The sequence below is a fragment of the Acanthaster planci genome, linkage group LG05 (assembly GCF_054643075.1).
Source record: "Acanthaster planci isolate LZ-2023a linkage group LG05, COTS_SCS, whole genome shotgun sequence".
Lineage (NCBI taxonomy): Eukaryota > Metazoa > Echinodermata > Asteroidea > Valvatida > Acanthasteridae > Acanthaster > Acanthaster planci.
This window is the reverse complement of record NC_141781.1, coordinates 7,296,340-7,319,171: the sequence shown is the minus strand read 5'-3', so window position 1 is coordinate 7,319,171 and position 22,832 is coordinate 7,296,340. Positions and strand designations below refer to the sequence as shown.

Below are 22,832 nucleotides of genomic sequence, written 5' to 3'. Positions count from 1 at the left end.
AATAAAAGATTACACTTCTATAGAAGTCTTGATATTGATTACTTGTAGGTAAAATGGGGAAATCGATCGAAAAAAATGACCATTTGGAGAAAGAGGGAATGACCCCTATGTCTGCCTTTTCGGGCGAGAAATTTATTTTCTTCATCCCTGCTCCTAGATTTTACACTGGTTGTCTTTCGTGTATGATGACCGTTCAGTAATAGTAAAAATGAGAGTCCTGTATCCTGCAAGGATTACCTTCAACAAGTCACGATCAAAAAGCCGTTTCTATCACGAATCACAAACCATAACACGAAGGCTAAGAGGACTCTAGACCAGTGAAGGGCAAACGAGCAGCGAACTGCTTGTTTAATGGCTCAACAATGATAGATCACAGAGCTAAGAACACATAACATGGGCGTATGTGCACAGCTAATGGGACACAACTTCCATGCCCATTCAAAATCAGTTTATTTGCATTGACATCATTGGTCAGATTCGTCGTCAAGCCAAAGCGGGTTATTGTGATTTTCTGCCATTGAATGCCCAAAGCTGAGTCATGTACAAAGTGGCAACATAACTGCTTGAGATCGATTTATAAACTGGCTTCCTAGGTTTTCAAGTATAAAGTAATGCAAGCAGCACTGAGCAAATTTCCAAAGTACCAAAAATCATTGCACCAAAACTCCAGACTTCCATGAGCAAGTCAGCTAGGAATAATTATTATGGGGAAGTGAGATTGTAATTACTCCGTCGGTTCTCTGAGGCACGTATTGCTTAAGTCTGTCCCTGTCAGCTGCAGTCCGCTGCACTTTCGCTTACTGATGAAAATCGTGAAGACTGTCTATCGTCCTTTTAATTACAACGGTTCCTTATATCAATCCTACCGTGACAGCTGAACAACCTTACGGAATTGGAACTGGTGAAGAAAAAGGTCGTTTGAGCAACCTGCCTCGCTGAAAGTGAAAGCTATTTCAACAATGATGTATACAGCGTATTGATTCTTTATCCCTTATTTGGTTTGGGTTGGCTAAGTTGTTGCAAAAAATTAATTTCTATGAGGTAAGTCTCTAATTTCCTTGGGTATCTGAACAATTACGGATTGTTTTAGGACCAACAGTAGGTATATCTTTGCACTAGAAATACCACAGAATCATATTTTCTATTTACTATATTATGGAACTCCATTTTTTACGTTGGTGTGTATAAATCTAATAAAGTTCTTCTCACTAAACATTCTTTACTTTATAAGGTATAGTCGCAGTCCTCACAATACCTGGTAACAACAAGCCTATTGTGAGCCCTTTCGCTTAAATCTGCACTACCACCACCAATAACTGTTTGACAATTTTGACAATGACGGATCTTTTATTTGGTTTTTTTTTTTTGAGGAACAAACCGCCGTTATGTTTTTTACAACACATTATGTTCCAACTAGAACGAGAGGTGTTGTCTATACTGCGACGTGAGTTGTCATCACCGTTCGCAACATTCTTAGCTGCTCTTTTGGTCAATCATTTACGTTACCAAGGTAATACATTACGGCTATTTAAGCAGCTGTTGTGTGATAACCCAAAGGCCTTGCGACCTTTTTCTGATTAACCTCCTTCACCCTGTGCCAGCCCACTCTTGGCAGCCAAGTTTAGTTCCAGACGAGATGATGAAATTCAACGTGCTTTTCTTTCGTCTCCTTGACATCTGTTGTCATAGGGGTGCCATTTTTCACCGCACATTGAAAGTTGCATTTAAATAGGCCACATGTACACACAATCGAAAGAAGACAAGACAGTCCTCATTTTTCATTCACATCGTAGGGAAGTCGATTCCAGACCCAAAGCAACCACTTCCCGAAAAACACAGAACACACCTAAAAAGGTCAAGTTGTTTCTCTGGGCCATCCAAAGGACTATCGGCGCGAAAATTTCACTCAAGGTTTTTTCGCAAGGTTCACAATTTAAAATGATGCTCGCTAGTTGAAAATAGCATTACGCATGCACTGCCCTCAGCTTGGTTTTAAAGGGGAAATTTCGATAGCGGGAGGGTTCAAACTGTCATGAATCGTTAGTGCAATGATCTGTCGTATTGTTGCGTTAGAAATAAAAATGTTGGTTAGTTGAAATGATGCTAACATCTTTGGAGATTTTTTGGGGTTTTTACCGAGATATCCAATATCTTATGCTTTTCATCGCAAAATTATGTCTGTGTGTTAGGGTAGAGGATAACAAGTGGAGCGTTTTACTGTGAACGCTTAAAAAAAGGAGAGACGGAAGCACATTGTAGTGATGCTTCCCAATGAATTGAAAAAAAAATTCAAAGAAGATAAAGAAGCTTCAGAGAACTTTAAAAAAATATTTAAAAAAAAGGACCCTATGCGAAGGGGAATCCGTTGACAGTTATGTAATAGACGTTATCCACTGAGAAACCATTTTCGATGTTACTCCCTGAATTTAATTTATTTAATGTAACCCGTGTAATGGGGATGGTGCCAGGTTATTTTGGGTTTCAAGTCTCACTTCTTTTCGATTGTGGCATTACGTTTGATAATTCAACACGATAATTCACAAATCTTAAATTGTTCATCTGTGTAAGCCCATTGTAGTTTGCAATTTGAGTTATTTATTTCATCGAATTTGTTTTTTACTATCGGTTACCCAAAATGACAAATGAACCTCGCTTTCAGTACACTATGGCTGACTTGTGAATAGGGCTATTTGGAGACGGTTCTCTATTACAAGAGGTGATGGACTAAAAGTTTGACCCTCAAAGGATGTTGTGAATTTGTGTGCACTGTGAATACTCCTGCTCCTTTAAAGGGCATTTTCATAATTGGTGTACCAGCTTGGGGCAGTTCAAACCTGACAAGGCACTTTGCAACATGCCATGCGTAGCGAGCAAAGGTAGATTAATCAGTTCGGGGGATAGTGTCGGATATCGCAGGAAAAAATAGCGAGGAGAAAAATCGCAACGAAGATGGACCGCTTATATCCCAAGGCTCAGTCGTTTCGTAGATGTCTGGACGTGTGAACATGGAAGGTCCCTACAATTATGAACATAGAAAACGAATGGAGGGACGGCGGCTCCCAGTGATAAGGGGAAAAGTAAAAGATAAAAGAAAAACAATGAAAACTGCAAGGGGCAGAACACAGAGAAAGCAATGGAAATGTTTGTAAAGAGATATGGATAAAAAAGTTGGCAAACTGCCAGCTGATTAATTATGCAAATGATCAGCTTGTCGGCTGGATAACCCACAGCAAACAGATCTAATGACATAACAGGACTGAACTATGGAATTCCATATCTGCCGTCGCCCGTCGTCCGTCGCATTTTGCTTTCTGTTGTGTCCCAATTCTGCCATTTACCAGTTCCAAACATGCCATTTTTCGTCGTGCGTCGCCCGTCGTGCGTCGTCCGTCGCCCGTCGTCTGTCGTGCGTCGTCCGTCGTCCGTCGTGCGTCGCCCATCAAATGGGTTGCATAGGACCTGCAAAAGCCGTTGTTTAACAAATGACAATGTGATGATTCCATTCACTTCTAAAGATCTTTTCCGAATAAGGCAAGTACAAATCCCACCTGCAAAGCATATACTAGTCACATAATTAATTCCAATAATGCTTAACTACCCCTGCCCCTTGACAAGAAAATATCGCCTCTCTGAGAATTCAACCAAGTGTTTTGGGGGAAAACATTTTCAGCAAAAATGTTCCGACCAACTTATCCACAGTGTTATTCTAATTTGCATACTGTAAAAATGTGCCGACTTGTTTTCATCAAATTCCAGGAAGAAATCTGCCAACCGATACAGATATTTTATCCTGTCCTCTCAATTTCACCTTGAAATCCAGAAATACTAGACGTGCTGTGGATAAAAAACTGTTTATTAGATGTATTGTTAAGGGGCAATTACCACTTGGTTTAAGTTTCAGAAAATATGACGTGTTGGTTTTTGTGGGTGTATATGCCATGGTGGATAGACCAATAAGAACAGGTTGTCCAGTACATCAGCATTATTTATGGGGCTTACAAGTAACGTTACTGTTTAAAAGACTTCTGTGAGCCAACTTGCAACTGAAGTCATGTCTAATTTGGAGTATACAGCAGATTTCATCATAGGTATACCCGCCCTCAAAATAATGCTGAATCAGTTTGTCTCTTATGAAAACTATTGGGAATCAAACATCGTAAATAATTTATTATTTACATTCCATTCTGTGGGATATCGTGCAGGGACAGACAGAAATATCACATAGGCTATAGACCTAAAGTCTGGCTGTTAACGAGTAAAGTTACGTCTAGAGTAACTAAGTTATCGAGAAAAACAATCTACCCTAATAAAACTCTATTTTGTTAATTTATTTATGTAACCAAAATGGTATTATTTCACATACACGTTACTCAGCCGATGTCAGGATATTATTTCTTCTTTCAATTGGAGTTTGGCGCAACTGGAAAAACGAATACATGTACATTTTCTGGTTCTATTGCAAAAATGAGAGTCGGGCATGGTGGATCGATCGAACAAGGACATGTACATGTGAAACGATCAAGGGTCAAAGTTAAAAATACCACTGCGCAATCGTGACAAAAAAACCCACGGGCGACGCACGACGGGCGACGCACGACGGGAGACGCACGACGGGCGACGCACGACGGGTGACGCACAACGGGCGACGGAAGATATGGAATTCCATACTGAACACGAAGAGAGTGCAATTTTTGTTCTGTGGAGTGCGGCAATGTCCCTTGTCGTGTTGATCCTTTTGATTTCCTGTGTGATCCGCTTAATTCCGTGCCATCGTTCTATGGATAAACCCCTCTTCTAATGTTTCTCCATCAGTAAGAAGAATAGGGGCGATTCACAATAGTGCGCCACCAAGAGTTTGCAACGCGTTGGCCAATCATAACGAGCGAAATTAGTCGACCCTTTCCAAACGCGCATTGGGTGGACAAATTTCGTGCATTGTGATTGGCTAATGCGTTGCAAACTCTTGGTGGCGTACTATTGTGAAACGGCCGTATTGTGTTGTATAACCTGGCTTTGGGGATATATTCTTACTTTGTTTTGTTTTGCTTTTTATATTGAGTTCTGTTTTTGTACTTTTCTATACTTGAATCTCCATAAATTAAAAAGCGAGTCAGATTATGCAGGCATCTGGCTCTATAGGAATTAGCAAGCAATTGCAACTGGTTAGTGTTGGGTATTGGCCTTCACTAGCAGGTGTTCGTTGGGGGTAAATTGGGTTGGATATTTGGTTGTGTGGGTTGCGTTGAGCTGGAATCGGGAATGGTTAGGATGGGTTCATTGAAGTTAGGTTGGGGTCATTTCGGTGCGGTTCGCAGAGGCGTCACCCGATCCGACTACCAACCGCTACTTATAATTGGGGCTTTCACACCAAATACACCATGCTACAAGCAGGTTGGTATCATAGGATCGTAGCATGGACTACGTGCGGCACACTTGTCAGCTGGACCAGTTTAGCTTACGCACCGCAGCTGCAGCTCTCTGTTGTGTAGCAAGTGAGGGCGCTTTTCATCCTATATATGCTTACAGGTTGCAGGCCAATGCAAAAATAAACTGCCATAGCCAACAGTGATGAATACCCGAACTTCAAAAAATCAGGAAAAATAATCACGAGTTTCTTAGGCGTTCGAGATGCACATCAAATTAAAGTCCAGTTTATGGTTTTTCATATTCTTCTTCAAATTTCAATTCATTAACCGAGGACTTTTTGAAGATATTTATTTCCACGGAAGGTCACCCCTACAATGCAGTCGTGAAGCCCCTCACCATTTTGAAATATCGATACCTACACTTCAAATAAAAAATAGACCGTTTTCAGGCACCGATTTCTTCCAAATCTCACTCAGACGCAAGCTGGTATTCTTTCTGCCCGCCTAAACCTATCTTTTCTACAAATCTGCAAGTTCATGGGCCACAAAATACTCTATTTCGGGGTGCATACAAATTGTGACTTGGCCCTGGCGAGCAGTTTTCGGCCTGCATCCTACAAGTGTGCCGAACGTAGTCCATGCTACGATCCTATGGTACCAACCTGCTTATAGCATGGTGTATTTGGTGTGCAAGCTCTCCTTCTAAGTAGCGGTGGGTAGTCGGATTGGTTTGCCGCCGTAGCCAGGACTCTTGAGCATATGGAGGCAAGCGGGGGGGCTTTACGCTAAAATGTGTGTGTGTGTGGGCTCACTGGATGTTGGACAAATACGTAATCGTGATCATATCAAGTGGGGGCGACTGGGAGCAACGATTTTTCCTGGGGGCGCCCCCCCCCAACCGCTGGCGGTTCGGTACGTAGGATGGGTTTCCCCCTTATAAGACTAAATGGATTAAGATGGCAGCATGACAACTGTTGGAATCGAATTTAGTTAAGGATTTCAAACCTTAAGAATAAAGAATCTCAGAAAGTCAGTAAGACACCAAATAATAGAATACAGGCCTACTACCTTGCAATACAAAATGGGCCAAAAATCCATTTTGACGTAAAACCTGATACGAATTAAAAGTGACATTTCTGCAAACTCTGGTCGTCCATTTGAATAGTCGGCAATAATTCTGACCAGAGAGGTCGCACCACTATTGGCCGTTTTTTTACCACTAGTGCATTGTTACTTCAGGCGGTGCTAACGGACATAGCTGTATTCGTACGTCCGAAAGCATGCACAGGATGAAATATAGGTCGAGTTCGGGCGCCGTGTTCTTGACACGGGTTTCTTGTTCTCGCGCTCGAACGGCAGGAACACGACTCAAGAACACTGTCTCGGAACAGGATCACCCACCACCTCCTCGTCATGGTGTTACAGGAACACACGGAAAAACTCGTGAGATTTTGATTTTTGAACAGTGGTAGGCCCACAGTGCCGACCTGCCATAACTTTTCAGTTGTGACACTGACAGTTACAAAACAATAATGTTAATTAAGCTTTAATCCCATTTTCAAAAGTCAAAACGTCCACATCAGCAACAGCTGTGCTCATGGTTGTCACCGTCAATCTTGGCTCTTAAAAGCAACCCAATAGTTGCTTGTCTGTATACCTGCTATTATCTACGTGCTTGTAGCATCGCGCCATATCTTTCTATCCAAATGTAGAACTTCCTTTTCCAGATACTTCACCTTTCAGGGTTCAGCGCTTAGTAAAAGATCGGGAATCAGCAAGAATACAATATACAAAAGAATATTGAACCTCATATAATGTACAACACAGGACTGAATTTTCGAAAGCCTTTCCTTGCCGTGTCCTCTTTTCTGTTTTCAGTTTTGTTCATGGGGTTTTCGCAACAAGCGCGATCTTTAGTTAAATTCCATTATTTTAATTTTCTATTTCAAATTCAGTTTTCATATGAATCAATTTAATTTTGAACACACGCTAGTAAAAATATGGACTAAATTCCTATCAACACGAAAAAGAAATAGATTCTTACGTCTCATCCCATTTCTGTTCCTCGGAACCGAGTTGTTAAATTCTCCAGCTGCTTCTTAACAGTAATATAATACCATTCAAACTGTGCCAAAATGCATAGACATGCACAAACATGAATACCGACTATCACTTTGGTTTGTTCACTTGACTCTTGTTTATGTTTGCGCTTTGCATATTTACAAATGTACTACAACTTGCTTCATCAGTCCGTTCCAAAGAAGCAAGTTCCTAGCTAGACAAGCATTGGTGTAAATGGCAGGCTGTCGCCTTGTGCGGAAAATACGCCATAGGCCTGTTTGGGGAGATTAGAACAGTTTTGCTCATTCTGTTTGAAAGAATGCACCGGTTTACCACGAATTAAAATATGAGTTGAACGTTCAAGGTCCTTTTGTGGGCTTTTTTTATTCTTACATAGAGACTCAAAGAAGATTGGACCGACGTGCTTAAAAATCCGATCCATTTAATTCTATTATCTGAATCAGATTTAATCGGTTGCTGTGTGGAGTTTCAATTTATCTGTTCAAGTTATCATGAGTTGGCTTAATTACGAAACTGTGAGAAAATCTCTTCCAGCATTACCCAAAACAAGAAGACCATATGCTTCATATGTGAGGTTTATTACATTTTATTCTTTACTTCCGTCTGGCTGTTACCCGTTTTGTTTTGCTTTTTTTTGAATTTCCGTTTTCGAATTTCCCAAAGCAAACTCAAGATGTGAAATGGTAATTGGTTTTCACGTATGCTGGTAGGAATCCTATTACAACTAGGCCTGGAGTGCCGCTTTCCAATTAAAACTATGAATGCATAACGAGGTCGCGTCTCCGAGATAAAGCTGCAAAGATAACTATTAAATTCATCTGTGGAGCACAAAAAGTGGAATGTGTGTACACTTCTGGTTAACGTGTAAACCGCGGATGGAGCAGATGCCTATGGTGGATAAACTCCCACAGGCTTGACACGCTGCCCGTCACCACACCGTGTGCACGCTGGTTTTTCCACGGAGCTGTAATCGCTATTACCGGTCAGACAAACTATTTGGCGTGTGGAACTGGTGGAGATTTCGAAACTGAATTCGCATGATATATAATTTTTTTCAGAGGATTGTTGACAAAACTACGAAATAACAATTGATGAGAGTTGCAGAGTCGATTTTGGAGCAAACTGGTAGTCTGTAAGGACGCTGGGTGCGAAGTGTGCCCCGCATTCCTCATTTCATGTCAGGAACTTCGCCAACCTCCACTCGCCATCAGTACTAAATCTTGTCTCTGAGCACAGAAGGATGAATGTCTTCCATCATGGCTCATTTCAAGTCTGCTTCCTTCTCCTTTGCGCTTTTCTGAGCAACGCTGTTGCCTTTGAGAATCCATGGTCTGACACGGACGACCTGGGGTCGTACTTCACCAACGAGTTTGCCGTGCAAATCGAAGGGGGGATAGATGTTGCACGGAGCGTGGCCTCAGACCATGGGTACCAACTTCAGATGCAGGTAAAACTTGAGCCCTTAGGCCTAGAATATGGAACTTCAAATTTAAATGTGCTTGAATCATATTGTTTTACGGTACCTAATCGGTACTTTTATGTTGACATCATGTAATAGGCATCGGAAATTGCCTGTAATTTTCAAAAGAAAATCACCCATCGTGTATTTTGTAATTTTTACACCAGATTTTCTAAACCAAACGTTGTAATGAATCTGTGAAATCAACCCGGAGTTTTTCTGTGTTCCTAATGTAAAATATGAAATGGACAAATGCATAAAATAGTTCTTTCTTAACAGCAAATCAAACAAATTGAAAATGACATCATGCTAGAAACATAGTCACATGTAGGTCTACTGCTGACACGAACAACGAAATCCTCGTCCATTAAATAATGCGCAAAAGAGATTGGACTCTGGACAATATTAAAAAAAATTCACCACGACTAAAATTTTGTTTGAACTGAGAAATACGACACCAGCCTAATTTTGGTGCAATTAATACTCATGAAAACGTTCCATTCCGCAGCACGTATATTTTCACAAGGATATTGCATTGAAGAATTCATTTTGTGATATCTACACTGTAATAGATTTAGAGATAAATCATTAATAGCACCGAGAGACGAACACTTCCTTATATGCCACAGTCGATGAGTTATCGACGTTTTGCGATCCTCTTTCTTATAGACGCGTGAAATTTGCAGAATAGTTGGGAGTAGATTTCAATGTTTTACCAGAGGGCATGCATAAAATCTTACAGAGGTTCACAAAGCCCATTAAACTGTCTGCTCATTGGAATTTCTATGGAATAATTATCCGTCGACATGGTAGAATTTTCACCAAACTGGCTCTCACGTGTTGAAATCATTCCTCTATTAAATAGAAGCTTTGGAACCACCATCGACAAAGTACTTATTTTCTAGAAGAAATACAAGTTTACATTGATTAAGAAATGTTGGAGAGTACCTCGCTCATAATCGATCATGATAAGCATCTTTTGCAAAAGAAACCTGAGTTGATGGTCCTTACGTTTGAATAAGGTTTTGTTTCAAAATGCCATGGGTATAAATCTTGGGGGATAGGAGTAAACAAACCCCCCAACTTTTTTCGACCAGGGGGATGGATGCATGGGCTACTGAATCACCCTCTCCACTATTTCGTGGCAAAAAAAAAACATGTAGGTGGATTTCGAAGAGCTTTTCAGGCTTCCCAACCGTCAAATCAGTGGCACCCAAAAGAGGAAGGGACAATGAAAAAAGCCATAAATATGCCGTTCTCATGTAACATTCTGTAGGAATGTAATACAAATTACAGATGTCCATCTGTGTCATGAACATGGCGCCCTATAGAGTATCATATGGCGTCAGCACCCCACCCTTTTCAAATTTCCGTGGCTGGGCAAGTCACTCCCCCTTCCCCATCCTCCCCATTTTCCGCTACAGGTTTACACACTGCAAAAATGCCACATTATTTTCTGATTAGTATTTGCTGTGTGAGTTCAGCAAATATTATGGACTAATTGCTTCAATATTGTTTCCTAATTTACGCGTCTGAAGTCATTACCAAGTTCATACCAGCAGCTTTGTACAGAAGTGTTAGACCAAATCAATGAAAATATCTATTTCTAATTAGCGTTTTCTAATATAAACCTAATTTTAAATTATACCATTACCTTTTAAGAAATCGATTTTAAACTTCCACATAACAAAAAACTCATTAATGTGAATTGTTGACTAGATCTGGTTATTGAGATAGCTGATTGTTTGATTTTTCTGTACAAAAAAGTAACAATCAACTTGTCGACTGTATTTTTTTTTCAAATGGAATGTTTTGCAAAGGGGTACATCTTTCCATATTAGGGTGGAAATTTACTTTTGAAAACTCATAAAAACGATTTAGCTTAGCAATAATGAAAAGGGATTTTTCTGAAAAGCTAGATGCTAAAAGAATCCACAGAGGGCATCTTAGTCATCCGGATACAGTAGTTGTTTATTTCTAGGAAAGCCAAATGCATCAAAGCACTTAAGGATAAACTAGAATCTTACCATCTCTTGAGACAATTTTATACAGTAATGGAAACAGATAATGCTTTGGCTCTCGTCAGGTAAAGTACAGACAAAAATTTTCAGCTTTTAGAGAATCTTGGAGCCAATCACCTTGGAGATTATAAAGAGAGGGGAAAAACTGATGACTATGAATTTCTGTCCTTTTCCGACAAGATCGGAAGCCTGCCAGACCATTATCTTCTCCAACATGACGAAACCCCGTCCAGATCGAAGCGGGAAACCGACGAACGTCACACCAAGAAACTTGCAGATGACCATCGGGTAAAAAAAAGGGAAAATTTTTCACTCCAAAAATCATCTCTGCACTTTTCTGATTACCTGTGGTTCAATTTTAAAGGTTATATTTTCTAATTTTAATTGACAGGGTGTCGTAAATTATTTGTTTGAAGCTCAGTTTATCTGCGTTACTATTGGAAATTTTGGTGGTTATATCGGACAATCGAAAACGCGCGCAGGGAGTACCTTAGACTCTTTGTCACAGTAACATAATCACGCTGAAGATACAAAATGTTTTCAAGTAATTTTTACTATATTTCAGCGCCACACCAACGCTCTCGAATAATAGGCCTATATCAGAAAAGAGACACAGTTATTAACGTGTTTGACTCAAAACTTATGCGCGGATTAGGAGAGGGATTTCGGTCGATCCCTCCTGCTCTGAGCAAAAAAAAAAAGGAAAAAAGAAAAATGGAGAAAATGGTACCAAAAAACAAATAAAATAAGTGACCGATACCATTGTTAACGATGCATGCCATGTATAATGTTTCATCATCGTTTCCGCTTGTCCGCAAAAATGAAACAATAAAAAAAATCGCCGCTCTTGGAAAATTCCTGGATCTGCCCCTGAAACCATTTTAGTGTTTTGAGGTTTATTCTCACTCAAAAGGTGTTGTGGTTCCAACAACAAGAAGCCAAACGTCGAACTAAACGCAATGTGGATAAACGATTCTTGAGATCAACCGACTTCAACGACCCGCTCTATGAGGAGGAGTGGTATCTGGTAAGAAAGTCACGAGACCTTTCGTGAAATTACAATTGCATGATTTGACTGGAGAAATCTCAACGAATTACGTTTTGACAGAAAACGCTTTTCATAAGGTATTTTACTTCATTTTCTGTTTTTAATGCTTGTTATCAAGAAGTTGTGGTGTTTATTACGCGACATTTAGTTCACCAGTAAAAATTGTTCAAGATTGCTCACAAAAGACAAAGCAAGGATTTTCCTTTTTATATAATGACTTTTAGAATGGCGATTATAAGGAACAGAGGGGTATGCAACCGGACATGAACGTGAGACAGCTGTGGGAGAAAGGAATTACTGGAAAAGGCGTGGTCGTGTCCATTGTCGACGACGGTGAGCCTTATTATGGATCCAAATACAGGAATACGTAAATTAACAAAATTGATAACAAAACTGTAGCTGTTAGCTAATGAAATGTCTGAAATGGGGCTGGTATAGGTGGTGATCGCGCATGGAATGTGGCGCAAGGAAAGATCTATTTATGGATGCCTGCGTCAGCTCAGAGAAATAAGATGTGATTCAATTTTCGGTTCGTAACGAAATAAATCGATCAGGTTTGAATCGGACGGCTCGACATGCTACATTTCTTGCTATTTTTTTGGGGGGGTGGTTTTAGTTTAGTTTGGTTTGGTTTGGCTTAGTTAGGTTTTGTGTGGTTTGGTTTGGCTTGGTTAGGTTTGGTTTAGTTAGGTTTGGTTTGGCTTGGTTGGATTTGGTTTGGCTTGGCAGGCCCGTAGGCTGGGGGGGTGTTCAGGGGGTTCGAACAACCCCCCCCCCTTCCGCTCGTTGATGTGTGTTTTTATTTGTTGGTTTTTTTGTGATAACTATATAATTTTAATAGACTATAATTTTCAGAATGTAAGTCGCGGTTTATACATTGATTCTCACGCGGAAAATATCTCTGCGGTTTATAATGAACTGTGGGCGGGTTATACGGCAACATTTAAAGAATGAAATCAGTCACTAAACGCTGCGCCATGCCTGCAACGCAGCTGAACCCAGGCCGCCGCTGCGCGCCGCGGCCGGCCAGCCACGCGTACCAGCGGCGCAGCGTTCCGGGTGCGGGGACAAAGCAGTCATATTTTCATTGGCTGCCGTTTACATTGGCTCTACTTACGTGTTGGAAATGAAGTAAACCAGTCCAGAAAGACTGAATAGTCTTGTAAATGCCCTGTAGGCCTAAGTACAGTTCACACCTCACCGTTTTGTGGTATGTCTTTACGTTTTTGTCTTTTACGGTTGTGTATTCCATGTTGTTTATCATTTTACTGGTCTTAAAAAGAACAGCTGCATGGCCAACCCAGCAAGGACACTAATCCAGCCCACTAAAATTGGTATTTTCGAGCACTCGAGAAAGTTTAGACGTAATAAAATCACTCGTTCGTGTGCTACCTCACGTTGCAATATTGAAGAAGTTAGGTTTGGTTTGGCTTGGTTAGGTTTGGCTTGGTTAGGTTTGGTTTGGCTTGGTTAGGTTTGGTTTAGTTAGGTTTGGTTTGGCTTAGTTAGGTTTGGTTTAGTTAGGTTTGGTTTTGGCTTGGTTAGGTTTGGTTTGGCTTGATTTGGTTTAGTTTGGCTATGTTAAGTTTGGTTTAGTTAGGTTTGGTTTGGCTTGGTTACGTTTGGCTTGGTTAGGTTTGGTCTGGCTTAGTTAGGTTTGGCTTGGTTAGGTTTGGTTTGGCCTGGTTAGGTTTGGTTTAGTTAGGTTTAGTTTGGCTTAATTAGGTTTGGTTTAGTTAGGTTTGGTTTGGCTTGGTTAGGTTTGGTTTGGCTTGGTTAAGTTTGGTTTAGTTAGGTTTGGTTTGGCTTGATTTGGTTTAGTTTGGCTTGGTTAGGTTTGGTTTAGTTAGGTTTGGTTTGGCTTGGTTAGGTTTGGTTTGGCTTAATTAGGTTTGGTTTAGTTAGGTTTGGTTTGGCTTGGTTAGGTTTGGTTTGGTTTGGCTTGATTTGGTTTAGTTTGGCTTGGTTAAGTTTGGTTTAGTTAGGTTTGGTTTGGCTTGGTTAGGTTTGGCTTGGTTAGGTTTGGTTTAGTTAGGTTTGGCTTGGTTAGGTTTGGTTTAGTTAGGTTTAGTTTGGGTTAATTAGGTTTGGTTTAGTTAGGTTTGGTTTGGCTTGGTTAGGTTTGGTTTGGTTTTGCTTGGTTGGGTTTGGTTTAGTTAGGTTTGGTTTGGCTTTGTTAGGTTTAGTTTAGTTAGGTTTGGTTTGGCTTGGTTAGGTTAGGTTTGGCTTGGTTTTTGGAAAGGGGTGACGTGGAGGTTACTCCCTACCCAAGGACGATTGCATCATGTACTGCGAATGTTGACTTTACACAATGAGCAGAATTTTTATACTTCAATTAAACTACGAGGGTTGCTCCATTTCCATAGATCAATATTTACTTTTGTCTCATACAGCTGTTTTAATTTACACCACAGTACAATGTTTGGACAATTTAAAGCACCGAGGAAATGGTTTCGTTTTCAAATGACCGTGTGCCATTAAGTCAGAGCAGGTGAATTTTGTATTCATGGCGAAGTCCAATAGGTCATTCTAAGTGCTGAAATTATGTGGCAAGGCGGCAAAGTCGATAATTTGATGGTGGTGTTGTTAGTGGAAATAATGGTGGTTATGTCCCTTTGTGTTTTCTTTGCAATGAAGAATTGAATATGTAAGGCCCCAATTGCCGTGGTCTTGAAAACATCTGAAAAACTCTGTTTTCAAGATGTATTTTTGCGTTGGGGAGATGTTAATTATATATAACAGGTTTTGCCCTTACCCAGTCCCACCCGAGTAAGCTTGTAAGGTTTTTTTCGCAAGCTCTCGGACAGGCACTGAGCATACAGTGCTTATTAATATACGTTGGGTAAGGGCAAAACCTGTTATATATAATTAGATGTACTCTGATTTCTACCCATTTTATCTTTAAAATTATGATCTGTTTGCAACTTATGTTTGACTACTTTCAAGGGCCAAATTGTGGTTTTTGCCTTGAGCAGAAACACCCCCATCAGTTGAAAATAGCCATGGTGGTGGGGTATTTTGTTGGTAGCGATGCCGCCACGACATCGCATCCCTATCAAACGGTTGCTAGGAAAATCACGCCCTCTCTCGGTCATGCTTTGGGCCCATCGTACGCTGATACATGTATTTTATTCTAGGACTGGAAGTAGCCCATTCGGACATCGCCAAGAACTATGATCCTCTAGCAAGCTGGAACTTTAAGGAGAAACGAAACGACCCAACACCTCCCAAGAGCACCTACAATCATAATGGGTAATAGTATCCCTTGCTCACACACCCTTCAGTATACACAGTGTGGAATGGGTTGACCAGTTGACAGTCCCTGTCCACGCCCTCACACGTTCGAGCAGAAAATAATATCGCCAACTTCCCTTCACATTAAGTTCGTTAATTAATAACAACTGTCAGCCAAGTGAGGAAAGGGTTTTTAAATTGTCAAATTGTCAAGTGGGAAAGATTAATTGAATGCTCAGATTTCAAAATCCGAATCTGGGAATTAATTCTTCGTCACATTGTCGTGGAATCGTTAAAATAGCAAAGGGCCTATATTTCTGTTCTAGCCACGGCACACGCTGTGCCGGTGAAGTGGCCATGGTTGCTGACAACGGAAAGTGTGGTGTTGGCATCGCCTACGAGGCTAATATTGGAGGTAAGTGCCTCCAACAACTCTGGTGCATCAGTACTTGACTTCCAGTCACAATGGATACATGACATGAGACAATATTGGTGCATATAATTTTTTTTTGGCAATTGCGGTATCTGTTTCGCCAGGCATACGCATATTGGAAGGGAAAATAACTGACGCTGTGGAAAGCGCGTCGTTGTCTTATAACCTGGACCACATCGACATCTTTAGCTCCAGTTGGGGACCGACCGACGACGGCATGACGACAGATGGCCCTGGACCACTCACCAAAAAAGCACTAGAAGAGGGCATCAAACGGGTGAGTGACGTCAGTATTACGGTATATTGACACTGTCCCACACATCAGTGCAAAGTGTGCTCTTTCAATCCACCCGATCCGACTACCCACCGTTACTTATAAGTGAGGCTTGTTCTAGCCTTCTGCTTGCAAATTTTCGTGACACTGACTAGCCTCACTTGTAACTTTGCCTACTGCATCATAAAAAATATATTAGCATCACATTTCTTGCAAGCTATTTTGCTGCACAGGCCTCACTTATGAAAAGCCGTGGGTACTTAGACCGTGTGTTCAATCCATGACTCTGTCCAATTTCTGCAGTAAAGACGTTAAGATCGTCTGCATGATCGTGCCGCATATAGATCCAGCCGAAAGTCAAAATGCAAAATTTAAAAACAAACACCACAAAGGAGGTTGGTGTAAATAGAGGGTACATGGTTCCAACATCGTGAATTTGTCAACTTGAATCGTCTATGAAGTGAAACGATGAAATTGGAGCAGAGATCGAAATAGGAGGGATTAATAAACGTTCATATCTGTGAACTGAATCAAACTGATGTTGAAATTAGGGAATGGTAAGCTTGAAGAACTCTGTGCTGGAGCTTGCCACATCGCCACGGTGTCTTTATCATTTGGCAGTATTGCTTAATTAAGACGCTGTGGCGGTGTCATAAGCTTCTGCGTCGAACTCTCTTCAATCCCAAGTCCCCAAAAAGATAACTCACCGATCGACTTCGATGACGGGACCCTTAACGACTTTCTGTGCTCCGATTAATGTTGCTTGAGGAAGGGCCCAAGAAGAACAAGAGCTTCGATAAACACTTGTGTCAAGATGTGATAAAATTTCAGTCTTCTTCATCGATCGGTGGAGCGGAACACGTTCCAGTTTTGATAGAGAATGACAATTTGGGCAGATAGGCTCCTACTGCTCTGTGTAAGATTGTTGTAGACTTACGAGGACTTGCTAAAAATCTGATGAAAAAAAAATGAATAAAACAGGGCAGGAACAGCAAGGGCGTCCTCTACGCCTGGGCGTCGGGCAACGGTGGGTCCGAAGACAACTGCAACTGTGACGCGTACTCGAGCAGCATTTACACCATCGCTACGTCCAGCGTGTCCGAGACCGGCCAGAAGACATTGTGAGTCCGTCGGGTGGCGGGGCATGCAATGATTTGTAAAACGGGGTACGAGGTGGCCCTGGTGCTAGTCACATGCGGTGTTGGTGTTGCTTGGATCGGTGGCCGGGTCCTCTGACCGGGGTTATTCTTTCTCGATGAGATTTCTCTCGAGATCCTCGTAGTTCTAGCCTTTCTTGTTTTCTTTCCGTCTGTCTTCCTTCTTTCTTCGGTAATAGATCATTATTTTGCATGAAATTATGAGTGAAGTTATTCTCTGCTCGCTTTTGGTGTTTAACGAGGCAGGGCCGTTACGTCACTCTGCTTAGAAAATGTTCAAAATCAACCGTCGTGTGATTCGCTTCATTTTTGGCACGCGCTGTTACAATACCGAACCCGCACACCGTAGCCTATCCACAGTGGTCGACCTAAAGCAGACATGCTCCATCTTTCCAATCCCATTTTGATATTTTTTACTCCATTTTCATCATTTTTCTTTCACTTTAATTTTGTCATTGCTTATGCCAAGTGTGCCTCAAACCATTTCCATCAAACACTTGTCTTCACATTTTTATTTCAGTTGAAGTTTTCAAGGCTCCTCATTCGTGTGAAGCGAAGATAAATTTCCTCACTTTCCATTATCGTCATTACGACCCTTGATGTCATGGTAAAAAGCGTCGTTATCATTGCTCCCTCTTCCATTAACCACACCATTCCATCTTCTCTCTTTCCTCCGTCATCTAAACTGTAGTGACAGCAGAACCAAATGCCAGTATATTTCTGTATATTTCCCATTTTTTTTCCCTTAGTTACGGCGAGACCTGCTCATCCATCCTAACGACTTCGTACAGCAGTGGATCTGGGAAGGCACGTGGCGTCGTCAGTGCCTCATTGCACAATCAGTGTACCAGTGATCACGGCGGTACCTCAGCATCAGCACCCATGACGGCAGGGGTGCTTGCCTTACTGCTGCAAGCAAAGTAAGCTGTCCAGGAAAAAATGAATAATGAAGGGGCTCAGATGCAAAACACCTTTTGAGAAAATCAGCTTAGAAAAACTAAGCGACTTTTGTGCTCAAATTGGGATTTTTACCTCATCTCGAGACCCCTTTGAAATTTCAATTCAAAACGACTCGAAATCGTTCAGTAGAAAAAGTAATAAGACTTTTTCCACCGAGATTTTCTGAGATTTTTCCGCTCTGTGAATGTGCCTTCGTCGCTTTCACCTTTAAACACTTCCCGAATTATACTGGAATAAAAGGAAAATTAAGTACCCATAGTCCTTGGTTATTGGCTATTTGGATAGATCAGTATGATCTTGCCAAGCTACCTGACGCATTGCACTTCGGTCAAAGTCTCATGACTACAGCCAGCCGCCAAGAAAACTTGTAGTCGATTTATAAATAGAACACCGAACACCTACATTTCGCAAATCGCAGAAAGTCTTTACAGGCGTCTCTAATAGCGACATGTGGTTTGGAGGATAGGGTGTATGAACAGGACATGTGGTGAGAAACTGAATTATGAAACATTGTGGAATCACGTGAAGGGATTATCATTTGTAATTGTTTTGTCGCCAATATGGGCACGGTTGAGGCGAAGCACGGCCCGACAGGTGACTGGCGATAATGCTCGTTATATTAATATTTGAATGTTTGCAGTACAAATATTTTGTTATAATTTTGTTGTTTCGTGACGCAGATGTATGGATAACGCCAAACTGGAACTTGTGTGGAGTGAAGAAACAGATGTCATATCTAAGTGCTAACTGACTTCGATTATGGTCACTGTGTTCAATTGAATTTAGTTGAATAACTCGCTGAATTTTGGGATGCAATACAAATTGATTAAAAAGTCCTTTGTGTAGTTCTTATTCCTCCCGGTTCTGATGCATTGTGTACTGAAGTCGAAAATTACGGAAGAAATATCGAATATGTTTCCATCCTGTTCGATTTTCTCTTCAAGCATTAATCTACACGTTGATCATCTACAGTGTGAGACTTAAGTATTGTCTTCGACTTGAATGAGAACGCACGTGAAAACAAACTATTTTGTATTGTCGTCCGTTTATCGTGAAATTGTTTATTACCCCTTTTTGCAGCCCCGATGTAACTTGGCGCGATGCCCAACACATCATTGTCCAGACTTCCAACACTAGACTCTTACGAGAAGCCGAGGGAGTGGAATGGCGCCGTAACGCGGCCGGTCACGTGTTCAGCGACTACTTCGGATTCGGGCTGTTGGATGCCGAGGCTATGGTCGATCTCGCCAACCCCGAGAGTTGGACGTCAGTTCCCGAAAAGAGTGTCTGTACGATCAAAGCCGGACCCTCGTTCACGGAAAGGTGACTGGTATAACCCATGCTGCTGACTGGCTCACTTAGTTTAGAAATTGAAACCTAAATAGCAAAGAGAAGATCGGCCGTTGCATTCAAGAGAATCAATAAACAACATTACAGTATTTAAAAATAGATAAAGACACAAACATATTATGAATTGTACACGGCTACACTTTATTCAACAGTTTTTGAGAGAGGTAACGATTTCATGACTTATTAATAGAAAACTCACGCGCAACCAACCAATCAAGCTAGATATAGTGACGGACGGATGTGAGGGAACCAGCGATGAAGTCACTTACCTAGAGCACGTGATTTTTTCAGTGTCCATCGACTACAGTCGCCGCGGGGCTCTCAATGTACACCTTACCTCTCCATCCGGTATGTAAAGATCAAATCACAATACTTAACCATAAAAAATGTGACTGAACCCCCCAAATGTGGCTGCAGCTAAGTAAGAAATCATGCGCTGGCCTCTAGTAGACAGTTGCAACCACTCCCCATGGACGCCGGGGACGGTGTCCGTTGCCCCCTGTCGCATGCAACAAGTAATAATTCGCACACGGCGAATAGCGTAAAACTGTGTATAATAATTCAGATTTGACTTTTGAAATACTTTGTTATTGAAAAAAAAAATCATAACCTTTGTAAATATAAACAGTCTTAGCTCCAGATAAAAAGAATTGCCTATAATAGGATTTGCCTTTAGGGATCTGCCCCCCCCCCACGTGAATCATCTTTCAATCTTGAATGAAGGAACCAAGACGAAGCTATTGACTGAGCGCCGTGAGGACTCCTCAGATGAGAGTATGGACGACTTCCCTCTGATGTCTGTGCAGCTTTGGGGAGAGCAAGCGGCAATTGGAGACGGCGTCTGGAAACTCGACATCTTTGACTCGGTATTCAAAACCCAACAGCATGACAGCATGAAACCATTTTTGACTCAGATTAAATTGTCTTTTTGACCATTTTCGGATTATATACGATTTTTGATTTCCTTTTTCTTTGTCACAGACTTTGGAAGACATTAGCGTCGGACACAACGGTTACCTGCGAGACTGGAGGCTTGAACTTCACGGGACTAAGGAACTACCGAAGTACGTGAATTCAGCCAGGGGACCGTAGCTGTGAAAGTAACTCGCTGGTGCACGGAATGGACCTTCTCCAGAAACTGAGATTGAGATACTAACTGAGAACAGAGACACAAATCATTTACTTTCATCTCCTTTTTTGCCCATCACTCGAGAACACGAGCCTTACATGGGATGTGTTAAGATCAACCCAAGTGTTTTGTTTCATCATTTATTTTTTTAAATATTCATTTGTGTTTTTTTCTGAATTTGGAATGTTATGTCATGATTTTTCCCGCCCAAAGCAGTGATAACAAATCAGCCACATCCTGTTGTGCAGCCACTCACTTGCCAGTCCAAACTATTTTTCTGTATGAGTTGTAGTAGCCTACATCATGCCTACATAGGCTACGACATAATGATTTCCTCCAATGGATGCCTCTATTCGAGTTTAAAATGTACAGCATCGAGAAGTCAATATTATATCTTTCCTACAACAGGGAAACTGCTATACGAAGGCATTATAATGAGAACAATAGGCGTTGGTCGATGGCAGGGGAAGATGTTTTAAATGCAAGAAGTTTCAAACGAGTATATTCATAATATTTATTTTTCTATATTGCCAAGTATTTTGGAATATAATAAGTATATTATGCTCACTTTTGACCGAATCTGTCGAAGAACGAGTCGACACGTGTTTCCTCTGGGTCTGAATTTGGAGAAGTTGAACTTTCCTTGCAGTGATACGATGCACATATGATTAAAATTGGACTTATATACAGTGTCTGTCAGTACGGAGGCCTATGAGGGCCATATGTAAAAAAAACTTTTGCGATCCTATCTCGTCGGGGGTAGTTACTACTATCTCGCCGCGACGACTTATCACTCGCCGCTGCGAGATACTCTTTCAACGGTTTAACTCGCTGAGAGAGGTAATAACTCGAAAAAAAATGCAAGTGGCTTTTATATGCTTCCGTACTGTCAGTGAGTGTCGTAAATTTGTGCCGGAAATGGGGATGACTCCCCAGACATGGAATTTTGAAAACCGGGGGCCGGGGGTGCTGATACCGTACGACACTATGACGGGGGAAATGTTCATGATCATACAGATGTTCATCTGTATTATGTACCGATGTGGCGGTCTCAGCTGTCTCCTGGTCTTAGCGGCCGGTCCCCTTACCAAATATGGTAAAAATACGTCATGCCATCTCTCCACACAACAACGGGAAAGTCGTCCGTTTAAGCGGCGTGCTGAGCAGTGCAGCCCATGCATGCTTCACGTTGTACGTGACGTGTGCTGTACATAGGCTTACACCAAAGAAAAATAGCACCGTTTATAGTACCGTGCAAGTTAGTCATGCGGACATCTCAGCACGGAAGACCAACGAGACCGTGCTTGTGTCGTGCTTAAATGTCCGGCTACGTCAGGGGGGACCACTGAGACCGGGAGACAGCTGAGACCGCCACACCCGGCGGTATAGACCTTTTCACCCACGTGACTAAATGTAAAACCCACCACCACTAGTGGACCGCCTTGGCCACGATGATCGCATATGTTCCTATGGGCAGCTTCAACCACGTGCAAGCGCACGTGCCAACGCTGCATGTTTGACTTGTTTATCTTTAATAGGTAGATCACCATCACAACACTATGCACTCATTACCATCACTAAACATCATACCTCCAGCACGATCGTGACATCACTGGAAAAGGGTCTATTACATTCCCGAGGAATCTTACATTATGGCTTTTTAAAATTTGTTCTCCCTTTTTAGTGCTAGTGAATACATTTTGAATGTTGGGAAATTGGATCAATTTTTCACAATTGGCCTTAATTTTTTCTCACCACGAAACGGTGTGGGAATGACTCAATAGCTGACCCACTCTCGGTCAAAAAGTGGGGGATGTAAGTATACGTATACCCATCCCTCGGGATTTACGCTTATGCTGCCAGCTTAGTTGAATGCAGAATTGAAGCAAATGAAAGGCTATTTCAGTGCTCATTCCAGAAACTTACATTCAGGAATACGGGTCCAGTGCAATCACAGTGCAATAAAAGTCACAGAATTGGAATCGATATGTGTATGAAAAATGTGTATCCTTTGCTACAACTTGTTCAGTCTTCTCGCCCAAGCTACGTACGAAGTTTACAGAAGATAGATCATCGGTGAAATGAGATTTATTCCATGTATCCGACTTCGTGCTTTCGTCATGTCCAGAGAATACAAAAGTGATTTATTATTTTCCGGCCAAAACCATTTGTTAAATTGCTATACACGGAGGGTATATGTGCCGGTCGGTAGTTTGGTTTCCTGCCCACAGATTCAACACCATTCCCGGAGTGAGACGAAAATGACGATAAATGGGACCAATATGTGTGTTTTTGTGAGTTACAGTGCTCTGAAAATGA

General features: G+C 41.5%; 1 protein-coding gene across 1 annotated transcript; it reads left to right on the top strand.

Moving 5' to 3' along the window:
• Positions 1 to 8,261: 8,261 nt before the first annotated feature.
• Positions 8,262 to 22,499, top strand: LOC110988880 (neuroendocrine convertase 1-like). The gene is made up of 13 exons (XM_022252806.2): positions 8,262 to 8,895; positions 11,109 to 11,216; positions 11,842 to 11,955; positions 12,201 to 12,309; positions 15,114 to 15,228; positions 15,537 to 15,625; positions 15,748 to 15,920; positions 16,899 to 17,038; positions 17,824 to 17,994; positions 19,115 to 19,357; positions 19,575 to 19,732; positions 20,108 to 20,250; positions 20,366 to 22,499. Exons 1-13 carry the CDS (start codon positions 8,689 to 8,691, stop codon positions 20,474 to 20,476), a joined length of 1,881 nt encoding a protein of 626 aa, XP_022108498.2. The 5' UTR covers positions 8,262 to 8,688; the 3' UTR covers positions 20,477 to 22,499.
• The last annotated feature ends 333 nt before the right edge of the window (positions 22,500 to 22,832 follow it).

What these genes read in the sequence shown, in the direction of transcription:
- LOC110988880 (XM_022252806.2), top strand. Translation starts at nt 8,689, where the DNA reads ATGAATGTCTTCCATCATGGCTCATTTCAAGTCTGCTTCCTTCTCCTT. An exon ending in GGTACCAACTTCAGATGCAG is followed by an intron (nt 8,896 to 11,108) that starts GTAAAACTTGAG and finishes TTTTCCGACAAG; the next exon opens with ATCGGAAGCCTGCCAGACCA. An exon ending in GGACCCTCGTTCACGGAAAG is followed by an intron (nt 19,358 to 19,574) that starts GTGACTGGTATA and finishes ACTTATTAATAG; the next exon opens with AAAACTCACGCGCAACCAAC.